Source organism: Saccopteryx bilineata, chromosome 4 (genome assembly GCF_036850765.1).
Source record: "Saccopteryx bilineata isolate mSacBil1 chromosome 4, mSacBil1_pri_phased_curated, whole genome shotgun sequence".
Classification (NCBI taxonomy): domain Eukaryota; kingdom Metazoa; phylum Chordata; class Mammalia; order Chiroptera; family Emballonuridae; genus Saccopteryx; species Saccopteryx bilineata.
In genome coordinates this window covers 140,646,919-140,669,153 of record NC_089493.1, presented here as the reverse complement: position 1 = coordinate 140,669,153, position 22,235 = coordinate 140,646,919, and the positions used below count along the sequence as shown (strand labels likewise).

Here is a 22,235-nt window from a genome sequence, read left to right as displayed (position 1 = left end):
ACATACACACAAAATCAATGGGCCCATAAAGCAAAATATTTTGGACAAAAGGTTTCCTCTACCAAATTATAAGAACAGAGATATAAAATAAATTAATAGCTATAAAGCAAAACTACAACAATTTCATCTGATTTTTTTAAAAATTGGAACTTTACAGCCTGGCTGAGTAGCTCAGTTGGTTAGAGCATCAGCCCAATACACCAAAGTTATGGGTTTGATCCCCATTTAGGGCACATACAAGAAACCACCAATGAATGCATAAATATGTGGAACAACAAATCAAGATTTCTCTTTCTCTCCTTTCCTCTCTGTCTCTCTCTCTCTCAAATAAATAGATTTTTTAAATTGAAACTTTTCCACCTGAAACAAATAAAAAATGGTTTAGTAGGAATTTACATGAATTAGGCATTTCACTTGAAATAAGTACAGTGAATAATCTAATGAGTATAGTGTCTTGTGTTAAAAAGGTAGCAGTGTCTTCAACGCTGAAGCCCTCACTACCTCTTTCTCTTTTTTTTAGTAAAAAAAGGAAATTAACACAAAATGGAAATATGAAACAAAAATAAATACATTTTATATTTGAATATAGATGTGGTTTGGAATCCTAACAGTTCCAATGTATGTTACTTTATGCTTCAGATTCATCAGTAAAAGTTGGAATAACAATACCTACTATTTAGGTAGTTAAAACAATTACATGTTAAAGCAAAAACAAAGGGTATATGCTAGGTTCATATGAGCAGTTACAAAATTCAGTTTCCCCCCCCAAAAAAAGTACCCACTTGGATGGGCACAGATCCTAGAGAGAAACCTATAGAAGAAAAAGTTGACCAATCAATTCATCCTTGGCTGTACTTTCAAATTGCTCCTGCCTGTCCCAGTACTTTTTTTCCTATGCATCTAGTTCTCTAGCTTTAGTTGCTCTGTGTGTAATTCCAGATTTCTAGCCTGAAAGGAAAGGAGTAAGAAATAAGAGAAGGAAGAAGGAGGGAAGAAGGAGAAAAGAAAGTGGGAAGAAGGGGGAAATGTCTCTTTATTTCATGTTACTTGCCACTACAGTTTGAGAAAAGGAAAATTAACAAAATGAATATAAATATTGCTAGTCCAAGCCTCTCCAGCCCATTACAAACCTCTGCACAGGAATATGCATTCTTTTTTCCATTTGAGCTCTCATTCCAGCTTTTCTTTTCATACACTTTCCATATAATTATAGTAGAAACAAAATTATCACTCAGAAAAGGATGTAGCAATGTATGCAAAGTTGATCTTGGAAAACCAATAATACATAAAATAAAAAATAAACCCCAAACAGATCTTTTTATTTAACATAAGGCCAAAGAAGCTGTCAGGCGTTGCTGAATACTGTCCACTAACTGTACAAAATATTGACTGCATGCCTCGCAAACACCAAAATATCCACTGGAATGCAATAGAAATAAATAACTTCTGCTATAAACACATGAAAACATATCAAACTGTTATCTCTTTAAACATATTGTAAATAAAAAATTATCAATACTTCTACACAATAAATATTAAGAAACAATTAACATAGTTGAAATGCACTCGTATAAATTAACAACTTTAATTACATTAGCCAAACAGACATTGGTTAAAGAACTGCATGTAGTATGCCAAAAAAAATTAAACAAAATAAAAACAAACAAACAACATCAACCACAGAACATAAAAACTTTTAAAACAAAACAGGCTTCAGGTTATCTTGGCTTTCATAATTATATTTTTCTTTTAAAGAAAAATATCAACCCATTGTCAATGCACTGTTTCTCAAAACATTTAAATAAAGAGCAAAACCCACTGGAAATTAATACAGAAGAAATGATTCACTCTATGCATAAAAAATAAATAATATAGCTGAGACATGTGGTTTGCTTCTGTTCTTGAAGATGTGAACAGCTTCTAAGCATTCATTTTCTCTGACCCATACAACAGCTTCTCAGAGACAAAGGGTTTAATTTAAACACATACAATGTCCACCCCCAAATGTTCTGCCCACATCTACAAGTTAGTTTCATTTATTGTGAAGGTTTTCAGGGTGACTAAGTTTTTCTTTGTGTGTTTCTTTTTTTTTTTTTTTGTACATTAAAAAGGGAAGTTGCCAAAAGGCCCACAAGAAATCATTTTTTCAAGTGAACATAATTTGAATCTAAGCTCAATACAACTGAGGCATTTGCACTCTCCTTTTCTAGAGTCATGAGGTCCAATCCCATAGAGTGAAAAAAAATTCCCTTGCTCTACATCAGAGAATGCAGGCACTCTCCTTGAAAACAGAGTGTAAAATCAATCTTAAATAAGTAAGAATTTGATTGGTGTTTAGGGACAAGAATATTTCAACTCTGTGCCGAACCTTGTCTTACTTTTTAGCAAAAAAAAAAAAAAATATATATATATATATATATATATTAATACAATCTACAAAATAGTTACCATTCTTAAAAGATATATGGTGCCATTGATTCTCAGATCTTTTAAAACTGGTGTGGGTAGATTTTTAAGAGCATAGAGATAGCTCTAGAGAAAGAATAGTGAGATGCCAAGCTCAGATCAAGGAAAACATACTGCGAAGAACCCAATATGGTAGAACTTAAAAAGCTTTTTCTTTTGGTGTCATGGTGCTACATTAAAAGTATGGCTGTTCCAAAATTATTAAAGACAGAAGTGATTTTTAATTCTATTTTAAGGCCACATAAATTTAATGAAGTAGGTTAAAGTGTGTAAATGTATGATAGTCTAATTAATTTAAATTAAAATATCCCATTAAAATATTGTCATATAGAATTTCATTTTGCTCTGCTTATAATTACTGTGGTCACTAATCAAACTCTACTTTACCCCAATATGTTGAGGACTTAAAGGGCTTAAGAAATGGCATATGCAGGGGAGCAAAAGTAGGTTTATAGTTGTAAGTATACAAACTTATTCTTGTATTATTAGTAATTATTGTATTATTTATTGGTAGTACAACTGCAAACCTACTTTTGCTTACCTTTGTATAGTTGATATGCCATACATTTCAACTGTCTTTGCAATCTTTTGCTCTTTCCATGGACTTGGCCATCTCTGCTATTACATAGTGAACTAGCACTTGTTTCCCCATTCTATTTTTGGCCCAGTACCAAATAAGAGGCAGTTCAAAAGGCGCTCAATTTGTGATGTATGAACATCGACATCTACTCTTCACTGTAAAATTTTCCTCACCACACTCACCTTCCCCACCTGATTCCCAGGTCAGTGGTTAAAAGTGAGGAAGTAAGTACCAATTTTGCATGCTCTCCCTCTCATAGTTAGTTAGAATCCACTCTCATGCAGTACATGTTATGTTTCCAGCATAAGAAATGGTGGATGTTTAGACTGTAGTAAGTAGTCTTGCCAGGTAATGGCACTAAAGAGATTTGCCTACATACAGCCTGGTGCTACCATACACTGATTTAGTATAAAAAGAGCTAAACCACCTTCTGTAACATTTGGTTTCTCATCAATATTTTATTTTCCTACAATTAATTGTCTTTTCAATCAATGAATTGATATAGGGCTGAAAGTTTCATTTTCAAAACATTAATGAGTATAATTTTCCCCAATTATAAGAATTTCTTTAATTTTTGCAAATGTCAAACATGTCAGTAAAAACAAGGATCTGTATTTTAAAAAGCACGTGATTAACTCAGAGTTGTTCTAGGCAACCTAAATACTGTGGAATAAATTAGTAAAAATTTAGCTATAGGCATGTACTTTCATATCTATTAAACAAAGTAGCTACCCTCCCATTTTCCATCTGAATCAATATATACCAACTTATAATATATATGAAGAATTTGGGATGTAAATAAAAATACTGGGGATTTTTACAGCTGTCCCTATCCCTGCCTCTTTCTTATTTTTACTGTCTTAACACCCTCCCCCAATTATTTATCATTTAAATAGTGACAACAACATTATTCAACCCAGTTGTGCAAGTAAAACTTCTCACAACCAGGCCTTAATTATTAAAAATAGAATTGCACTCAACAATTTTACTCTGGACTAAAGATTAAAATTCTTTTTCTGAAAAAGCTTCTGATTTAAGATTGATTCCCATAGATAATAAATATAACTGAAAATAAAAACAGCCTAGAGCTTTGATGAACAGGAGTTCCCTGTTTTTGCTGCAGGGAATAACTTCTAAGATGGTGTGGGGGACAAGGAAGAGGAGGGGATTGGATCTCTGGACATTGAATGAGGGCCTTGCTGGATATTTACTGGAATTTCTAGGCTTTTCCCACCAGATTTTTGAAATGTGCCCGCCTAGTTCAGAGTAAAAGCAAAAACTATAACCTATCTTTCTCAAAAATACTGTGTTTTGCACACAAACATTCATTTCTTTAAGAACAGTAAAAAATGACAGCCTGAAGTGCTTAAAATGTGTATGGACATGTATATACACACACAGATATGCATATGCACAAGCAATGCATATATACACATACAAGCATGTAGCATTTCATGAACTTGATTAAACTTGATATCACATCCAGTATGAAATGTCCGGTTTCGTGGATATAAAAGGAGTCAAAACCAAACTTCTCAGGTCTTTTAAGCCTGAATACAATCTACCCTACCAAACCTTGAATCCCAACCCCTGACTCATTGATGGTGAATGATACCAACCACAGACAGACTGTTTAAAGGCTCACACAAATGTCTTTGGTGTATGTGTCTATTTTTAAAAGTAAAAAATAATAATAATTATAATAATAATAAAAATAGCTATTTTGTGTGCTGTAGCAGTTCTTTTATAGCTCACATTAAGTGCAGCTCTTAACCCGCCCACCCCCACCCAAAGAAAATACTTGTTAAATAAGGATTGGACAGGTCAAACACCATTGTAGTGCAAATAGTAAACGATAAAAAAAAACATTTACAAAATATAGAAATGTTTGGATCCAACAAATGGACAAACATATTCCTTTCAAGTATCTCTCCTTGAAGAAAATAAAAATTAATCAGATTACTTCCAATACAAAAAAGTCTCTTTTTGTTCTCTCTCAGGTAAACAGTTTCAAACCTATTAGGTTGCATAGTTCTAAGATCATAAGCACCTTAACGAAATATAACTTGGTATTCTTTTCTTCCTTGATCTTTTATTCTGGTTCTCAATTTTTTATGTTGACTTTTGTTTTATCTGTCGTGAGAGTGGTGCAGAAAAAGGAAGTGTGACCACCACACACTATCGTTCTTTTACCAGCACGTGTTTGTGTGGGTGTCTAGAAATGCCTATGTGTGTGTCCGTGTGTGTGTGTGTGTGTGTGTGTGTGTGTGGTGTGTTGGGGTGGGGTGTGAGTGTGTGGGGTCTATAGCATGTGTGTATGCATGTCGGGGGATGTAGCGCATGTGCACGCGCACTGATATACACAGAGACATACCTTATGACCTGGGTAAGTGGGTGGGACATGCCTTACGACCTGGGTAAGTGGGTGGGAAAGTGCCTGTGACTGGCCCTTTCAAACTCATGGCTTTCTAGGTGCTATTTGGGTTGTGCTAGCCCATATTATTGCAGACTAGACAAGTTGACTTCAAGGCTCACCCTGAAAGGGAACTGAAAAGGAGAGGACAATGCTCCTGCTCAAGAAACTGATATCATCACTTTGATATCAAAAGAAATTGAAGGATAGGCCGGTCTCCCTTTCCTTCCCAATTCCCATGTCCTTCACTGCTTCATCTCGGAGCCCTGGATGGGGAATTTTTCCACATCTTCCTTTTTCTGTTTCAGGTTTTGTTTTTAGTTTATTATTATTTTTTAATTTCTATTTTTCTGGTTGTTTAATTCAGAAACCTTAAACATTTCTTCATCTTGCCACTGTCCTCTCTGGACAACTGTTGTTCCTGTTCCCCCTGGGCTGGACACTCTATGAGCACCCACACTCCTCCACTATCATGTTCTGAATGTCCTTCTTGATGATGTTTTGCCCATCATCATAGTACAGCATGGACATGGGTCTCAGCTTGGTGGGCACGCAGCACGACTTGAGGTTGGCAAAGGGGCTGTAACCCCGCATGCGGTAGTGGTTGATGACTGTTGAGTGGAAAGAGAGTGAGGACCCTGATGTGCCTGCTATATGGCTTGGGCACTCACCCTCGCAGTAGTTGGCATGGTAGCCAGAGGGAGCAATGATCCAGTCATTCCAGCCAATGTCCTTGAAACTAACAAAGAACTGTTTCTTACAGCAGATATTGACCTTGCCATCACACTCCAAGCCCCGCCGCCGCCGTCGATGAGGGTGGTCCTCAGACTGCCGGGCCTGCAGCATTAGAAAAGGTCTATGGGATTGCTCCTTCTCCTCATCTCCTCCTACCCCTCTTTCTCCTCCAGCCTTTTTTTTCCCTTCCCCCTCCTCTTCTTTCTTCTTCTTCTTGCCAAGGAGCACGAGGCTGGCACCAGTCTCATGGCACTGCTCACAGGCAATCCGAATGTCCAGGGAGCTCTTGCCCTGGTCCAGCAATCGCTGGATGCTGCTGGAGACAGGAAAGATGTGCCAAGTGCTCTTCCGAGCATCTACTGCTTTTTCCGATATCAGCAGTTCTCTCTTCTCCTCAGCCTCATCCCCTGTGTCCACACTGCCCTGCGGGTGCTTCTGCTGCTGAAAGAGATGGATGGTGACTTTGGTCCTGTTCCTATTGGCCTTGGGGACTTTGAGGAAGAGCCAGACTTCTGCACGCTCCACCACTGACAAGTCACTGCCTTCTTTGGAAATCTCAAAGTGCAGTGTCTTCCTGGCCGTGCCTGAAAATAAAAAACAGCACAAGAGAGAGCAGGGACACTCATTAATTCCTGTGTTTGCAGCCACTCACACATTTCAGGCTACCACAGGACCTTTAGTGACAAATCATCTCGAATAGGAATCAGAAAATCACAGCCCACAGGCCATAAGAATGATTTTGACATTTTTAAATGATTGAAGAAAAATAGCATTTTGTGACAGATGAAAATTATATGAAATTTAATCTTCAGTGCCCATAAGGAGCTTTACTGGATCACAGCTATGCTTATTTCTTTATAGATTTGTCTACAGCTACTTTTGTACTCTAATATGGAGTTGAGTAGCTACAACAGAGACTGTGTGACCCATGAAGCTAAAATATTTATTCTCTGGCCCTGTCCAGGAAAAGTTGGCCATTCTTGCCCTAGAAAGAAGATGGCCTAGATATGAGTTTGTCTAGGAGTGAAAGGGGTCAGCAACAGATTAATTCTTTAATCTGTTTTATCTTCTATAAAGTGGGAATGACATAATGACATTTGACCCATCATCCAATAGGTTTGGAAGGATCAAATGGAATAACGTAAATAAAAACACATGATCCTCAACTTCCACCCCTGCCCCGTAAGTGTGTGGCCTGAAGCCTCCTCCTCCTCAGCCACAACTGGCTGCTTCACTGCCCCCTCTCTTCTTTCCTGGGCCACAGCATCAGCTTTTTCTTTCATTTTCCTCCAGCAGGAAACCAAGCCCTTCTGCAAATATTCCTCCATGAAAGAGGGAAAGGAATCTTTCCCAAAGGTGCCTCTGATCATGTCCCTCATTCTTTTTTTTTTTTTTCATGTCCCTCATTCTTTACAGTCCTTTCCCAAGTTCTAGTGCCTTCAGATTAAATAGGAACTGCCCAGGACTCAGCTCGGCCCAAAGTGCTCCTGCCTTCACTCTGAGGGTCTCTGCCTGGGTCCCATCCTAAGGCAACCAGCCACACAGCATTTGTTTGAAGTCGTGAGCATCCCAAGGGACTCTCTCACCTTCAGGCACTGACAATGGCTGTTCTTTCTGCCCAGAATACTGCTCCCAACACACAACCCTCAGAGGCTGCTCTTCATAAGGTTTCAGATTGCAGAGGGATGGCACCACTTACTCTAGAAGACTTTTCTAAGATCTCTGCCCCCACTCTCATGCCAGTTCAGTCTAGGATGCCCAGATCTAAGGTCCTATCTCTCCTGTGCAGTATCATATCCCAGTGTTTCACAAAAAGTAGGCAACTACTTGATTTCCCTTAACAAATTATGGTATCCTTAGCATTGGGTTATATTAGATTAAGAGATCTACATCCTACCTCTGAATTGCCCATTTTTGTGTCCTTCCTTTAACAGAACTCAATAAACACCAGTTATAACAAATGTTAATAAAGGGAAAATCTGTATACCAGTGGGGTGATTGCATTCTGAGACCAGTCAGTTCTTGCCTAATGCTAAAATTAGAAAGCTATATATCTTATTTTCTCTCTACTAGCACCTATGTGCTTATTCATAGACAACAAGTACTGTAAGGTGCAGGTGTTCAGACTAGAATTTTCTGACTGATGAAATATTATTCCTCACTTCCTCTGTTAAACTTAGTAGTATATGAAACATACTCTCTTTCCATGACACCCTCATGCATGTACCTGCTTATAACTGCCTGGCATACATGCCTCCGATGTGCAAATCTGAGAACAGTCTTAAGAAAGTTCATCTTAGAACTTACAATTCCCTAAGAGGGTCTCCCTGCCTGGGTTTCTATAGCTAACGGAAATCTAGCCATACTTATCACTCTCTGCCCGGAGATGTTTACGGTGCTATAAATTCTAGGCACAGTTTCAAATTCTCTGAGCAGAAGGCAGGCTTTTCTGTGCACTGCAGATTCTGTTCTTAATTTAACACACTCTGCACACGATGATTATGATAGTGGCAAATTCACTGAGGTCATGGCCAAAGAAGGCTGCATATGTATATGAAAGGTTCTCCGGCATCTTTGCATAAACTGCTAGGATGCTGGCCTCCATGTTGGTGGTGAGGGGAGTCCCCCTGACCTCACATCTCTGGCAGAAGTTAAAATGAATAATAAAGCTAGGTTTATGATTAGATCACCAGAGTGAGGAGCAGTTGGAGAGAGAAGTTTTCTTTTTTAGAAAGCATGATGACTTTTTTTTTAAGTGAATTCAGTATTCCCCTCTGCTAAATAATTGGTGGGTTTTGTTTGGTTGTTTTTTTAAGAAAGCAAAGAGAATGTTCCAGAAAGGAGAACTTAATCATTTATAATTAGAAAGATAATCAGCAGATGACTCTAAGTGATAGGTGGGTCTTCCCAAGATCAGAGGTAAAGGCTGCCAAAGCTCCCCAAGCCTCTGAAGACTGTCCTGCAGAAGTGAGCAGACTCCCCAGGGAGGGCACAGCTGCTCTGTCAGGGTTAATGTTCACAAGCTCCTCACTGCCTTCCTTTCTACCTCAAAGCAGACCAGCTTATGAAACCCTACACTATATAGGGTCCTACTCTAAAAACAGAGAGAAAGTAGCTACTAAGTTAAAGAAGCCAGGGAGCACAAGGATGAGTTTTGTTTTTCCAGGAACCAGTGTAAAACTGGAGAATCTGACTTGCCTCAGGATGAAGAGCTTGGTTTCAGGTAACTCATTCCCATTGCTCTGCTCTGACCCATGCTTGACAGCAGGGGCAAAAGGTGAAGGTAGATGGTCCCCAGGTAAAGCGGGGAAAGATGATAATGTGGACCCCCACACAGTGGATTTTCCATGAATGAAGTCCAGAGATGTGTACAGATGCTGGGGTAGAGGGGATGAGAGAGGGCTAATTGGAGATGAACCAATGAGAGGACATGCAAATTGACTACTTCTCTAAACAGCCTCCAGGACAGCCCCTCATTTCACAGGAGCAGGTTTCTAATGCACAAGATAGCCCCACCCCTTCTTCACAGGCAGCTGTACTGAGAAGCAAATGATTTAGTGTCCCTGAAAGAGGATTGTACAAAGAGAGTACTCATTAGAGGGGACTCAATCTGTTAGGTTCTGTTATATTAGGATTACAGAGTCATCCTAAAATGACTTTCATCCTGGTTCTGGTAGATAATTGACTGTATGGCATCACCTGGTACTGCAGAGTGAAACAGTGTTGATCTGTGCCTGGGTTCATTATCCGAGCTGGAAGACTGCTCCCACTGCCTGCATGCTGCATCTCTCCCCCATGCTTCTGACATTTGGATTTTCCCCTTACTAATTGACATGCCTGTCACCTCCTTCTCCTGGTGTCCATTTCTGGAACTGCTATTTGTATATTGCATGATATTTTATCAGGAATAAAATAAAACTGAGATCCCATTTCGTGAAAATGCTGTTGCCATAATGCTCAGGAAAACAGGGGAAGAGAAAGAATCAAGTCTTCTTAATGTCTACCTTATATGCAGGTACATTTTAAAAGTTCTATTGTATTCTGACTTATTAAACAGTGCATTATTTTTATTTTTACAGTTAGCTTTCATAGCATGAAGGGAGTGGGGCAGCTAGAAGCTGAGATGGAATTAATATTTATCAGAGCTGTTGGTTTCAGAGATATTACAACTCTCAAATTTCTTAGTAATATAAATCTATAACTAGCCTCTTGACTATATTACCTCTATTTGCATTTTACCTGAGTGAGGTTGCTGTACTGCAGTGATGCTTTCAGAATGCTTCATTCTTCAAATCTCTTTAAATTTCTATGCATAACAATTTGAAAAATGGAAGAAGGTTGGCTAAGGCTGAGGTGTTTAGGATCAATTACTAATCAGTTCCAGGTTTGATTTAAATATATCTCCTACTGTAAAATCCCAAAATAAATCTCATGATGAGCAGGTACACCATTAGTTTTTACAGGTGCACACTGGGTTCCTACATTATTACATATTTAATGAAGTAGAGCTGGTGGCTTTGATAACCTTTCATTACCTACTCTGATAATATTCTTTTCATCCTCTGTGCTATTTTTTCCTTCCTGAGGCTTGTGAGCAAGGCTTGTATCACTGCCTGCTCTGCCTGAGTAATTCACTAAGAAAGACCCACGCAAATCCATGTGGGTGATAATATTTCATCACTTAAACCTCAGCGGACATGTACCAAAGGGTAAGAAAAGAGTGCATAAAAATGGGTAGGAAGGATAAATTTTGCATCTTACAGGGATCTCCTTTGAAATGTTGCTGGTTGGAGGAATTAGAAAGAGGAAAGACTGTGAAAGCTGAAAGCAAAAACCCTTCAAAACAGATTGGCCTTTGCTTTCAGAACATTTCAAACATTTGTAATAACTCAATCACAAAAGTAGGTGTGCCAAGAGTTAAACAGCCAAGTCCCTCGTTGCTCCCTTCCCCCTCACCAGGATGCTGCTCATCCCCCAAGTCCAGCAACACAGTATTTCATTTTTGTTTTGTATTGCTCACCAGAGTCCTACATAAAGTATGATGCCCTTCTACATGTGGGTACTATCTCTAATGTTAATGTGGAAAGTCTTGTTCTTTATAGAGGGTTAACCTTACCATGAGTGAAAAGCCTCACTGTAAAATATGGCTGTTACTTTAACTTTCCATTCTTCACTGTGTCTGTGGTCCCTGGTGGGAGCACGCAAAGCTACCAGATACAGCTTGTATTTCTGAAGCATGGACATTGTTTTGCCAGGGACTTCTGCACGAAGTGGCAAGTGAGGACATAAAGGTTATGCTGTTTTCACCTATAGTAGAGGGTATTGCCTGTAGTAAAGCTGCAAATTTGATTATAAATTATCTTGCTTCAGTTTTTAGCCTTAATATCTTTGCTTAGGATTTACTATTGAATTGTAAATAATCAGCCACATTCCTGACCTTCAATATAAACAGTGATATATATATATATAGATATAGATATAGATATAGATATAGATATAGATATAGATATAGATATATATATAGCTTTAAAAAAACAACACTTAAATATTTAAAGAGAAAAGAGTTTTAGGTTCCTAAAAAGAAGAGAAAAAAATTCTTAAGTTTCATCCCACAGACTTTCAGAGACTTCTTTCAAAGTTCCTGGGAACTTTTACACTTTTGATTTGAGATCAATCGAGGTACCAGTCAACCATAAAGAATTCTGAACTACAGCTCAGCGAGCATACTCAACTATATTAGAGCAAAAAAGGTCAAGGCAAATACATGTTTCCATGAAAAGTGTCTGGGAAGGTTATTACTCCCAGTTCTTCAAACGTTAACACTGAGTTCCACCCTGCCCCTCCACCACCACCCCAATGCACCCACTCCTGCGTCCAGACCTCCCTTCATCTCCTTTGCATCTTTTCTCTACCATTTTTCTCCACATTCTCAGTATGGAAACAAACACATCCTCCGGAGCTGTACACCATGTTCCCACAAGGCATTAAATAAATAGCCTTTTCCTCCTGTTCATATTCATTTGTCATTTGTCTCTTGTGATAAGACAGGCAAACTAGGCAACAAAATCAGGGGAGATGGAAGCCTTTTCTGTAAAAGCCCAGGCAGCCATATTAAGGGGAGATGGTGAGCAAATCAGTGTTGCTGATGATTCATGGTCACATTTCTCCACTCACTGTTCTGTTTGCTTTTAAAATGTATCATTCCTCTGTCTTCCATAGAGTTTGGGAAAGTTCACATGTACCACAAGAATTTCCATTTCTTTTTCTGTCTCATTTAATGTGTTACAGGTAGTCGTGTTCCTCCCATCCATTAAATCCTAACTTTTCCTGGATGAGAGGAAGAAGGCAGTAGGTAACTGATAATCACTAAAAGTAGGTGCTAAGGATTTGGGCTTCCAGTAGGTAAAATTGTGTTTCCCTAGATTAACTGGGTAAAGAGCAAAAGTCTTTGGAATGTGCCCTCTTGTGGTCAATCATTTCCTGTTATTCAGAGGAAAAAAGTGTAAAACACTCTTTAGTGAGGGGTATTCACAGAAAAGTTCAGAAGACTGGAAAGAATGGTGGGAGTCAATTCCACCTTAAGATGGCTTTCCTGTGGTGGGAGAAATAGTCACCCAAGCAAGCCTTCTTAGACCCTTGTTTGGGAAGTGTACTTTCTAATTCATCTTCTGTATCCAGACTCTCCTTCAATAGGGGAGAATTAGTGTTGCTTTCAACAACAACTAGGCTATGTGGCATTTTCCAATTCCTAATGTTTCATTTGTCATTCTTCAACAAGTGCTATAAATTGCCAACTTAATTATCAGAATCAGCATATAAATTTGGCAGCATGTGGAGACTCAGCAATATATTGTCATTGTATATTAACTGACCAGCTATTTTCACGAATCAAAATATGATAAAATGTAGCAGTCAGGAGGCCACTGACTTTAGCTTCAATGACAATCATACTTAGAGTTGTCTTGACTCTGTCCATCCTTTCTTCCTTTCCTTTAAGTTCTCAAGGTAAACACAAAGGATTATGTGCCGGCCATGAAAATAATGTAATAAACTTGGTGAGCAATCTTGGGTGACAAAAATAAAATCATTTTTGTTGGTTGAGATAAATTTTAGAGAGCCTAAGAGTGATTTCTAGCTGCTTACTCAATAACAGCTCACATCAATTTTACAAAAATGGGGCACTTTCCACCTGAGCACAATGGGATAGACTCAGTTCAAAGAGTTCTAAGCACTTGAACTTTTATAGTCCAACTGCTATGGCCACATCTTGGTTTTATTCAACCATCAAAGAGACTAGAAGCAAAAATTAAATATGAGGAATCTGGATAACCTGGAGATGTTTTCTTTGAACATATGTACACTGATTTATTAATGTCACCCCATTAAAATTAATAAAAAAGGGAAAAATAATATCTATTAAACATCCTGACAGTCAAAACTATTTTAAACTTCCAAAAAAAAATATGAGGAATCTTGAAGTTGAAAGGTACATCTGTGGCATGTACACGGGTGACCCTTATTGGCTAGAGTCTATGCTGTACTAAATAGTTTATAGGAAAATAAAAATGAACTCCCTTTGCTATTCTCCAAAAATCTTGATATTTGACATAGTCTGAATTTTATTAAAGTTGAATTATTCCAAAAGCAATAAGACATTTTTATATATTCACTACAATCATTTAAATCATAAATCTTTCTACCAGGGAAACAGCGGCACAATACTCTTGTGATACTCTACTCAGAGAACAGATTGTCCACATAGCAATCATTAAATCTGTGAAATCATACTAAACCAACTTGAAGTTGGTGTGTGACACTTCTCAGATGAGAAAAATAAGCAAGTGCAATAAACCTTGTCTAAGAATTCAACAGCTTACCCAAGGTTGAGTTGTAAACTCAACCAGAAGTAGTTTTCCATTACAAGCCTTAAACTTTAGTCAATATGTGAGTCAAATGAATCACCTTTTTTAAAGAAGCTCAATTTCATTCAAACTAAACACCTAACAGAAAAGTTTTTAAAAAATGACAAGATTCCTTATCACTTATAAAAAGATTGGCCTTGAGATGAAGTCTATAAACAAGAAAAAAGGTCAAATTCTTTTACTCCAAAATCTCCCAATGCCAAGAAAGTGGTTTGCTACATAAGTCAGAGAAGTCAGCATTGCTAGAATCAGGTGTATATTAAAAGTGGTCAAAGGTATAGGTATACTTTGTCATATGATGTGGGAAAGCCCATTGAGGAGGAGCTGCAATTAATACCATCATGCGTGGCAAGTGGTATATGAAAACATACAGGGTCCTTTGTGTCAGGGCAGGGAGTAGACCTGTAGACTGCTGGAATTCTCCCTGCATGGGACTCAAAGTCATTAAACACTTTTTCCCTACCTTGCCACAAAAAAAAAGGTTGAGAAAAATTGGGTGGCAACTTGAAAACTCCAACCTGACTTTCTTACTGAAAAAGCTTCAAAAAATAAAGTTCTTATCATCATGTCCTTTGGGGCTCTATCAAGAAAGAGTCTTAGGGAAAGAAAGTAAGACCTTCTCTAAAAGAATTTTGCTGTGATGAGAGAGCTTAACTTCCCTGCCAGGAAGCCTGCAGGACACCGGGCTTCTCCAACTGGGGGAAGCCAGGAACCCAGCAGGCTATCTGCTCCCCCCCAAAAGATGCCCAGGTCTTGGAAGGTTTTCTTGAAAACAGAACATCTGAGTCAACAGGTTTTCGGGATTGGAAATTCTGAGTGCTGCCTTCATTGTTTATATGGCTGCGGCAAACTTTCAAACAGAAATGCTGGGAGTCCCTGCACATACTTCACTGGCCATATGCTCTACCAAACAAAACAATGGCATTCCTTTCAAATAGACTTGCCAAGGGCTACAATTTTTTAGCCTTGCATTACTATGAAAGTAACATGGTATTAACGTATCTGTGTGCCCGGGCATGCATGGGCTTGTTACTTGCAAAAGATTCTGTGTCACATAACTGAGAGTTACCTGGCTCCATATCTCCGCCTGCATTTCTGACAGGTATTTTCTAGTCAGCAACAGGTTAGTGTGGTCCTGAGCCAACTATTAGAATCTATGTATTAAAGTTCTTCCTCTGAAGGATTGAGTAACAGTTCAGTGTAATATCTGAAGGCACTTTGTCTAGGTGGCACTCTTTGGCAGAGAGCTCTTAGTAACTTTACAGAGAACAAAACTCTTTTATTTTTTTTCTTGGTTCAGAGAGCAAAAGTCAGTGTTCCAAAAGTGACTGTTGGGCCAATGTCAACTGCCCCCTGAAGTCGTTCTTTACTGCCTAGAATGAGATGCCTGTGCTCCAGTAGACAGTTCTAAAGGTAAAAATAACTGTCACTAATAAATTTGCCTTGCTTCCCTGATGTGGTCCCTGATTGGACTTTTAAAGTGAAGGTTTGTTTTAAGACAGTGACTTCATCTATGCCATTCCACCGCAATCCTGCACTCCTCACCCCACCCCCGCCCCCAATAAAAACTTTGGATGAGGTCCCAAAGCCTCCTTGTTCCCCCAGCACCCGAACTGCCCTAGCTCTCAGTGGGCTGCTCAGACCTGGTTTCACAGGCAAGGCGAGAGAGCCTCTCACAGACTGGCTTCCAGCTCCAGACTGGCTCCAGAGCTTTCTACGGGTGACCAGATGAGTTTAGCAAGTGTAAGCTAGCCATCTCCAGCCAGGGCTCATGAATTCCATTTCTGCCAAGTCCTCTCCCCGACCTCCCCTTTGCTTGCCTGCCACCATCACCTAATAACTAATGACCCTCCCAGGCAGTTTACAGCTGGAGGGGAAAGAAGTCACTCCTAGGACTGTCAGGGAAACACATCCCCCAACCCCAGTGCCAGCACCCACCTGATTCTGCGAACGTGATGATCTCTGAGGTCTGCTCCATCAGTTCATTCATTTCTGCCCTCCTTCCGATGTCATCCTCTATCTCCACGTACCCGTTCTCCCCCACTTTGCCCACATGAAGCTTTCTGATCGCGTTCAGAAGCGCTGCCTTGGGCACTGGCTGGGTGACCTCAGGTCTCTTCTTCAAGTGCAGCATGTTCAAAATGTGCTTTTTGACAGCCTCCACCATCTCCGGCTGAGCGTTGGGTACATCCTTGGGAAGGGTGGTCAGTGCACAGGACGGGCAGGCGGGGTCCACACTGTGCCTCTCAGATCCTGGAGTGGGGGAACTCCTCACTATAATCCAGCAACTTGCCAACAAAAATCCTCGCAGCCAAAGCAAGGGCATCCTGGCAGCAAAAGTTGTTGTGGTCGCCTTTTTAAAGGCCCTGCTTGTCCTCCCCCTCACGCACAGGTTGTTGTTTTTGTTGTTGTTGTTGTTGTTTGGTTTGGTTTGGTTTTTTCCTTCTCCTCTTCAGCAAATTCTCTGGAAAGAGAACAAAAAGTTTTCTGTGAAGTTTTCTTTGCAGGTTCCCTCTCTGAATGCAGTCAGTTGCCGTAGGTTTGTGCTGTCAGGGAGGAGAGAGCTGCCCGTCTCCGAGGGAGAGAAGGAGGGAGGGAGGGAGGGTGGGAGGGAGGGAGGGAGGGAGGGAGAGACAGGGTGGGGGGACAGAGACAGAGAGAATGGGAGGGAGGGAAAGACAGGGAAAACGGAGAGAGGGGGACAGAAGAGAGAGGGAGAGAAGGGGGAGAGGGAGAGAGAGGGAGGGAGGGAGGAAGAGAGGGAGGGAGGGAGAGACTGAAGGAGAGAGGGAGAGGGAGAGAGAGAACGATTGGCCCTAAGTGAGTGAGTGAATGGGAGAGGGAGGGAGTTTGTGAGTAAGGCAGTGATTAGGAAGGGGAGGAAAAGCCCGTTTTCTGACAGGCTGCTTTCCTTCTGCTCACTGCTCCCTTGCACACACCTCTCTTCAAACATCACCATTCTCGGGAGTTCTACTTTCCCTTCTAAAAGGAATACTCCTAATTTTGTTCCACTTCTTGTTTGTTTGGGGTTTTTTGTTTTGTTTTGTTTTTTTTGCCCAATTGCCTTGCTTCACCCTCTTCCTCTTTCGGAGGGGAAAGAATACCCAAAGTAAACGCACTGTCTCATCAGCAGTGCTGACTTCATTGTACAGTCTGCCCCCACTGTCCCTCCACCCTCCTGGCCACAGCTGTAGAAAACTCAAAGCCCACTGGCCCATCTGGTGGGCTCAGGGTGCAAGAGGTCAGGGGACAGGTAGGGAAGGTCTGGAAAAGGGGCAGGGACCTAGGGCTTCAGAGGCAGGTCCATTGTTCTGACCTGAGGGAATCCTGGAGAACTTCCTTTCCTCATTCATTCATATTTAAATATTCAGGATTGTCCACATTGGCAGGCGATCTGAGAGGGGCGCAATACAACTTTTGTTTGGGGTCAGATAATACACACTACTTTTCCCAACTGCAAAATGCCTCTGGGCACTGCAAGACCTAGGCAGACAGGCTGTGTTTTCCATCTCCTGTCACAGGAGCAAGCACGTTCCCTCTCCTCAGTGCCCACTGCCTGCTCTGCTCCCTCCCACCTTCTCTCTCTCTCTCTCTCTCTCTCTCTCACACACACACACACATACACACACATTACAGCCTACTGCCACTTGCCCTGACTTCACAGATAAAATGCAAAATTCACTTGGCCTTTCCCACATTATTTCACACAAATAGTGTGTTCCTGCTAGGACTTGAATTACTACTCCTGTGGGAAAAGAATATCTAAAATACATTGACAAATTATTCTCTCTGTTCTGTTTTGTTTTGTGTTTTGTTTTTTTTTTGAGGGGGGGATTCAGCCTACCTCTACCCTATCCTGGACCAATGTATTCATATACTGGCCCCTCGATGGTTTATTGTTCTCTCAAAGGAACAGCACAGATGAAATCATCTTGGATTTCAGTGTTCACAGTAAAAGAAAAATGTGAATTTTTAAACAGTGCCTCTCTGAGGTTTTTTTTTAAATTCTCCTCCCTGCCCTTGCCTCAGCCCCCCCCCTTTTTTTTTATCTTCTGTCTTAATGCTTTTATCTTGCAGAAGTATCTTTAAGAGGTCCATCTGTTAAAGCTTTCCTTCCCTCTGGGTTTCTTTCCCACACATAAGCCCTCTCAGTTTCTGTAGATACAGTCAGCTTATATCTGACACCTAGTGTGTTCAGAGCATTACAGTCAAGCAAGACAATTTTGGAATTGGGGAGAAAGTTAAAAAATGTTATGACTGCAGCCATAAGATCTGATGGTAGGGAAAGAGGATGAAAATCTTTGATACTAGGTTAAAATTACAGTTTGCACAGGTAACGATGTTTTTCTCAATTGGAGACACTGTACCCCTTTCCCAAAACATCTACTTGCAAGGCTTTCTGTGTTATAATCGCCTTTGGGGATTTACCTCCAGGAACATCAATTACTCTGCTATCATTGTTAAGACTGTGTCAATATTCCCTAAAATGTCTATATTTTAAGTGGGGGATGGTGAAAGAAAATGGGAAAGGGGACATTTACATTATAATCATTTAGTAAAATATCTTTGTAATCTAATACTATAATCTATTTGTTGTCCAAATAAGTATCCAAAGCATTTTGTAGCCTAATTAAGTTTTATAAGAGAGTCTGAAATTAAAAGTTTAACGACTCCAAACAACTCAAGAGTCCCAATAGTAGCATTTAGATAAGTGCAATTTATCAGCATGTGGATTCTTTCTGTGAGTATGCATGCTCCCTAAATTTGTTGTTTGTGAATGTAACTCTTAACAAATAACTTTCTCTTTGGCATGTATACTCATATATATGTGCTGATGGGTTGTATAAACACGTAATCTATTTGCATGCTGTACTGTTAAAAGCTATATCTACCTTCCTGAATAATATAAAAAGGTACAAATCATAATGTGCATGGAAGTGCCAATCAGTTGTATAATTCCTTTAAACCATTCTTATTATGAATATGTAAATAGCTCACAAGCAAGAGTTAAAAAGCATTACCTTTCCGGTGCTGTCTCTTTCACCAGCAGCCTCTCATATCCTGTGGTTAGAGCTGCCTGAGTTCCTCTTCATGGTATTGGCACTGGGAAGTTTTATACTGTACTACTTGTATACTCACACATTGGTACCACTCAGGAGGGCTGGGGCTTTGTTTAGGATTGGTTAGAATAGCATGACATCAGCGGATGACTAGTTTTTCCAGTGTGAGACATATTTCATAATCATTATCTAATGGAAAGTCTTTCTTAGCTGCTTTGACAGTACTTAGTGATCACTGAGCCCGTAAACCTCTGGCTGACTAGACTACCTTTGAGAAAACTACTGGAATCAACAACTATATCTCATTGAAAGTTCAACTTCCAACTTTTCTTTTACTATTTTCACACACACACACACAGAGACTTATTATATTCAGATTCAGTTTTATGTCTTCACATAAAACATCTGTTACTTCATGAAGTTTCCTCTATTTACAAAGTATTTTATTGTTTCTTACAGGCAAGAAAATTCACAGCACTCTTTATAGGGATTCTATTTTTTTTAAATAAGATATTCCATTGGAAAAAAAAAAAAGAAAATATATATACTATATGATAATGGTCTCCCTCCTCTGACTTACACTATTATTTTACATCTTGAAATTGAATGCCTGCTTTATAAATCATTTATTACTAGAACTTTGGAAATAGTTAATCTCTGCAAGTGAAGATTATAAGTATTATTCCCAGGTCTTTAGAATTACCCTCCCCCAAATTTCATTCATCATTCTTCTTTTTCAGATCTTGAAGTCCTATGATTTCTAAATTGTTACAAACATAAGATTAATGAGAAAAGTGAATATTCCTTCTAGTAAATTAAGTTCGTTGGGATTTTCTTTAGTGGAGAAGAGTGTAAACAAGTCAGAAATAATACCAGAGGAAGGACTCTTCAGACTAGGATGGTGGAGAAGGGCCGTCTGGAGTAGAGCTGAAGCATAAGCTGAGTCCTCACGACAAGTTGAATAAAACGTGAAAAATTGGGAGCTAATGAAAACCATATGACCAGATATGTTGTTCTGTATGCAGGATTTAACATGCATAAAATAAACTTTTCACTGTGCCCACAAGCAAAATACAGAGGCTCTGGTCCCCTGATGTGCAGAGTAAGCTGGTTCCTTTAGGACACCATAAGTTTCCTATATAAGAGGGTCTGCCTTGGCCAAAACAGAGAAAGTATGGATGCTGAACTGTATATGGGGGATGGAGAATATTCTAAGAACTGCACATGCAGAAATAAAGTAGGAAATTAAATCATTAGGTTGTAAAGAAACAGTGGGAATCTGAGAAGGAACAATAAAAACAGGATCAGTGTCATCTAATTCCACACCTGATCATCAGTTTAGAATAAGATGGACTCAACATCTATAAGAAACGAATTTCGAATTTCCCACTTTATTTGATGAGCTGTCAAGGAAAGCAATCCCCTGCAAGGCATAAACTCACCTCCTCTTCCATGCAGGAACCGTGGTGTCCCGAAAATACCACCATCCACCATGTTTATGAGTCGTAGGGCATACAATGAAACTGGATGACACCCCGGTCCCACTGTATATTAACCAGTAACTCAGGCCTCAGTGTTGTCATCCATAAAGTGGGGTCCCTTTCTGAGATGCTTTTCTAAACGCATGTGTCATAGGACTCTACAGCACCCAGACTAGAGGAGTCACCCTACATGTGTGACTCAGGCAGGGTATGCCATCAGGTGCCCATCTGCCAGGTCAGCCCACCAGCTGTGATGTAATTGTCTACCTGAGCCCCCAGCCTGAGCTGAGACACAGTGGAAATACCTCCTCACTCAGTGGAAATGAAGGTGGAGGTGGTGGAGGATGCAGGCAGATTAAAATAACTTCTCTCGGATATTCTGGACTGCGAAGTGATCTTTTTTCTTCCAAACTACAGGGTCCACGGGTAAGCTGGTCAGCCCGGTTCGGGTCAAGCATCTCCTCTTCCTTCTTTGGTTTCTCTTTCACTTCTGCCCCTCCCCCAGCGACTCCCCACCCGGCCCTGCGCTGGCTGCTAGGCGCTACCGTACCTTGAGCAGCACCTGCTGGCAGTTCCCGGGGATCACGCCGGAACGCTGCCGCCTCTATTTTTACCCGGAGCCCTAGCAAGGGCAAGTTCTTTTCAGAGCAGCACTTGATGTTTGCCCTTTTTGGCAGCTAAAGAATTCAGAGAGTGGGGGAAATCACTGTTCAGTAATGCAGCAGGGAATCTCTGAACCAGAATCAGTGCCGGGGGAGCGCACTGCTGGTGTCCGGGCCCAGGACGGGGGCTGCGGCCGACTGCGGAGGCGAGGGCTCCGGGCACCGACGCCCACGTGGAGCTTGGCCCACCGGCTGCTGCTTAGGGCTGCTGACCGCGGCCACCGTCTTCCCAGACTTGTTCAGTCGGCCCGATTGACTGGTCCTTTCACAGGGCGCCCAGCTCCTCGCTGTAGCCTTTGCAGGGCGCAGCTCTCTCCGGGAGCAGCGGCCCCTGGAGAGCCCAGCCGAGCAGCTTGCTGCGACAAGGAGCTGGGAGGGAAACTGTGGTACCTTCTTTTACTGTAATTGCAAAAAGCACGGCGTGCCAGAGATTTATATTTAGAAGTTGTATGTTTCTACTTTTATGTAAATGGGGCAATTAGGGCCTGTCTTGCTGCTGCTAACTCCAGGGCTTGTGCCTTGCTGAGAGCTGGTGTTTTCAATCACAATTAGAGAGCTGGTCAAAAACAAAGTTCGTTTAAGGATAAGAGCTTGATGGTGCAACCAGGGGAGAGACCAGTGTCCCTGTTCCTCCTGCGGCCCCTGGTGACACACACATCTTAGGGCACGGCTAACCTGTGGTAGTGTTTACCCGTGGCAGCAGCTGTGCCCATAAGAAGTGAGCATAGAGAAAGAGGCAAGAATGTTCATTTCTCTTCTCAAGCAAACCATACGTCCTTCGGCTCCCATCCATGGTATGAATTGGGTTCTTTGCTGACTATTCCTGGAACAAGGAGACAACCCTAGAAAAGGCTGTTTTTCATGGCTCTGTTATTTTAGCTGCAGCTCACGCATTGCTGTTAATTCAGTGTAAAGT

General features: G+C 40.6%; 1 protein-coding gene across 1 annotated transcript; it reads right to left on the bottom strand.

Annotated features, from left to right (window-relative positions):
* Window positions 1-4,872: 4,872 nt before the first annotated feature.
* On the bottom strand, window positions 4,873-16,610 carry INHBA (inhibin subunit beta A). Its single transcript, XM_066276557.1, has 2 exons — window positions 16,055-16,610; window positions 4,873-6,778 (listed from the first exon to the last, which is right to left on the bottom strand). Exons 1-2 carry the CDS (start codon window positions 16,440-16,442, stop codon window positions 5,904-5,906), a joined length of 1,263 nt encoding a protein of 420 aa, XP_066132654.1. The 5' UTR covers window positions 16,443-16,610; the 3' UTR covers window positions 4,873-5,903.
* Between the last annotated feature and the right edge of the window lie 5,625 nt (window positions 16,611-22,235).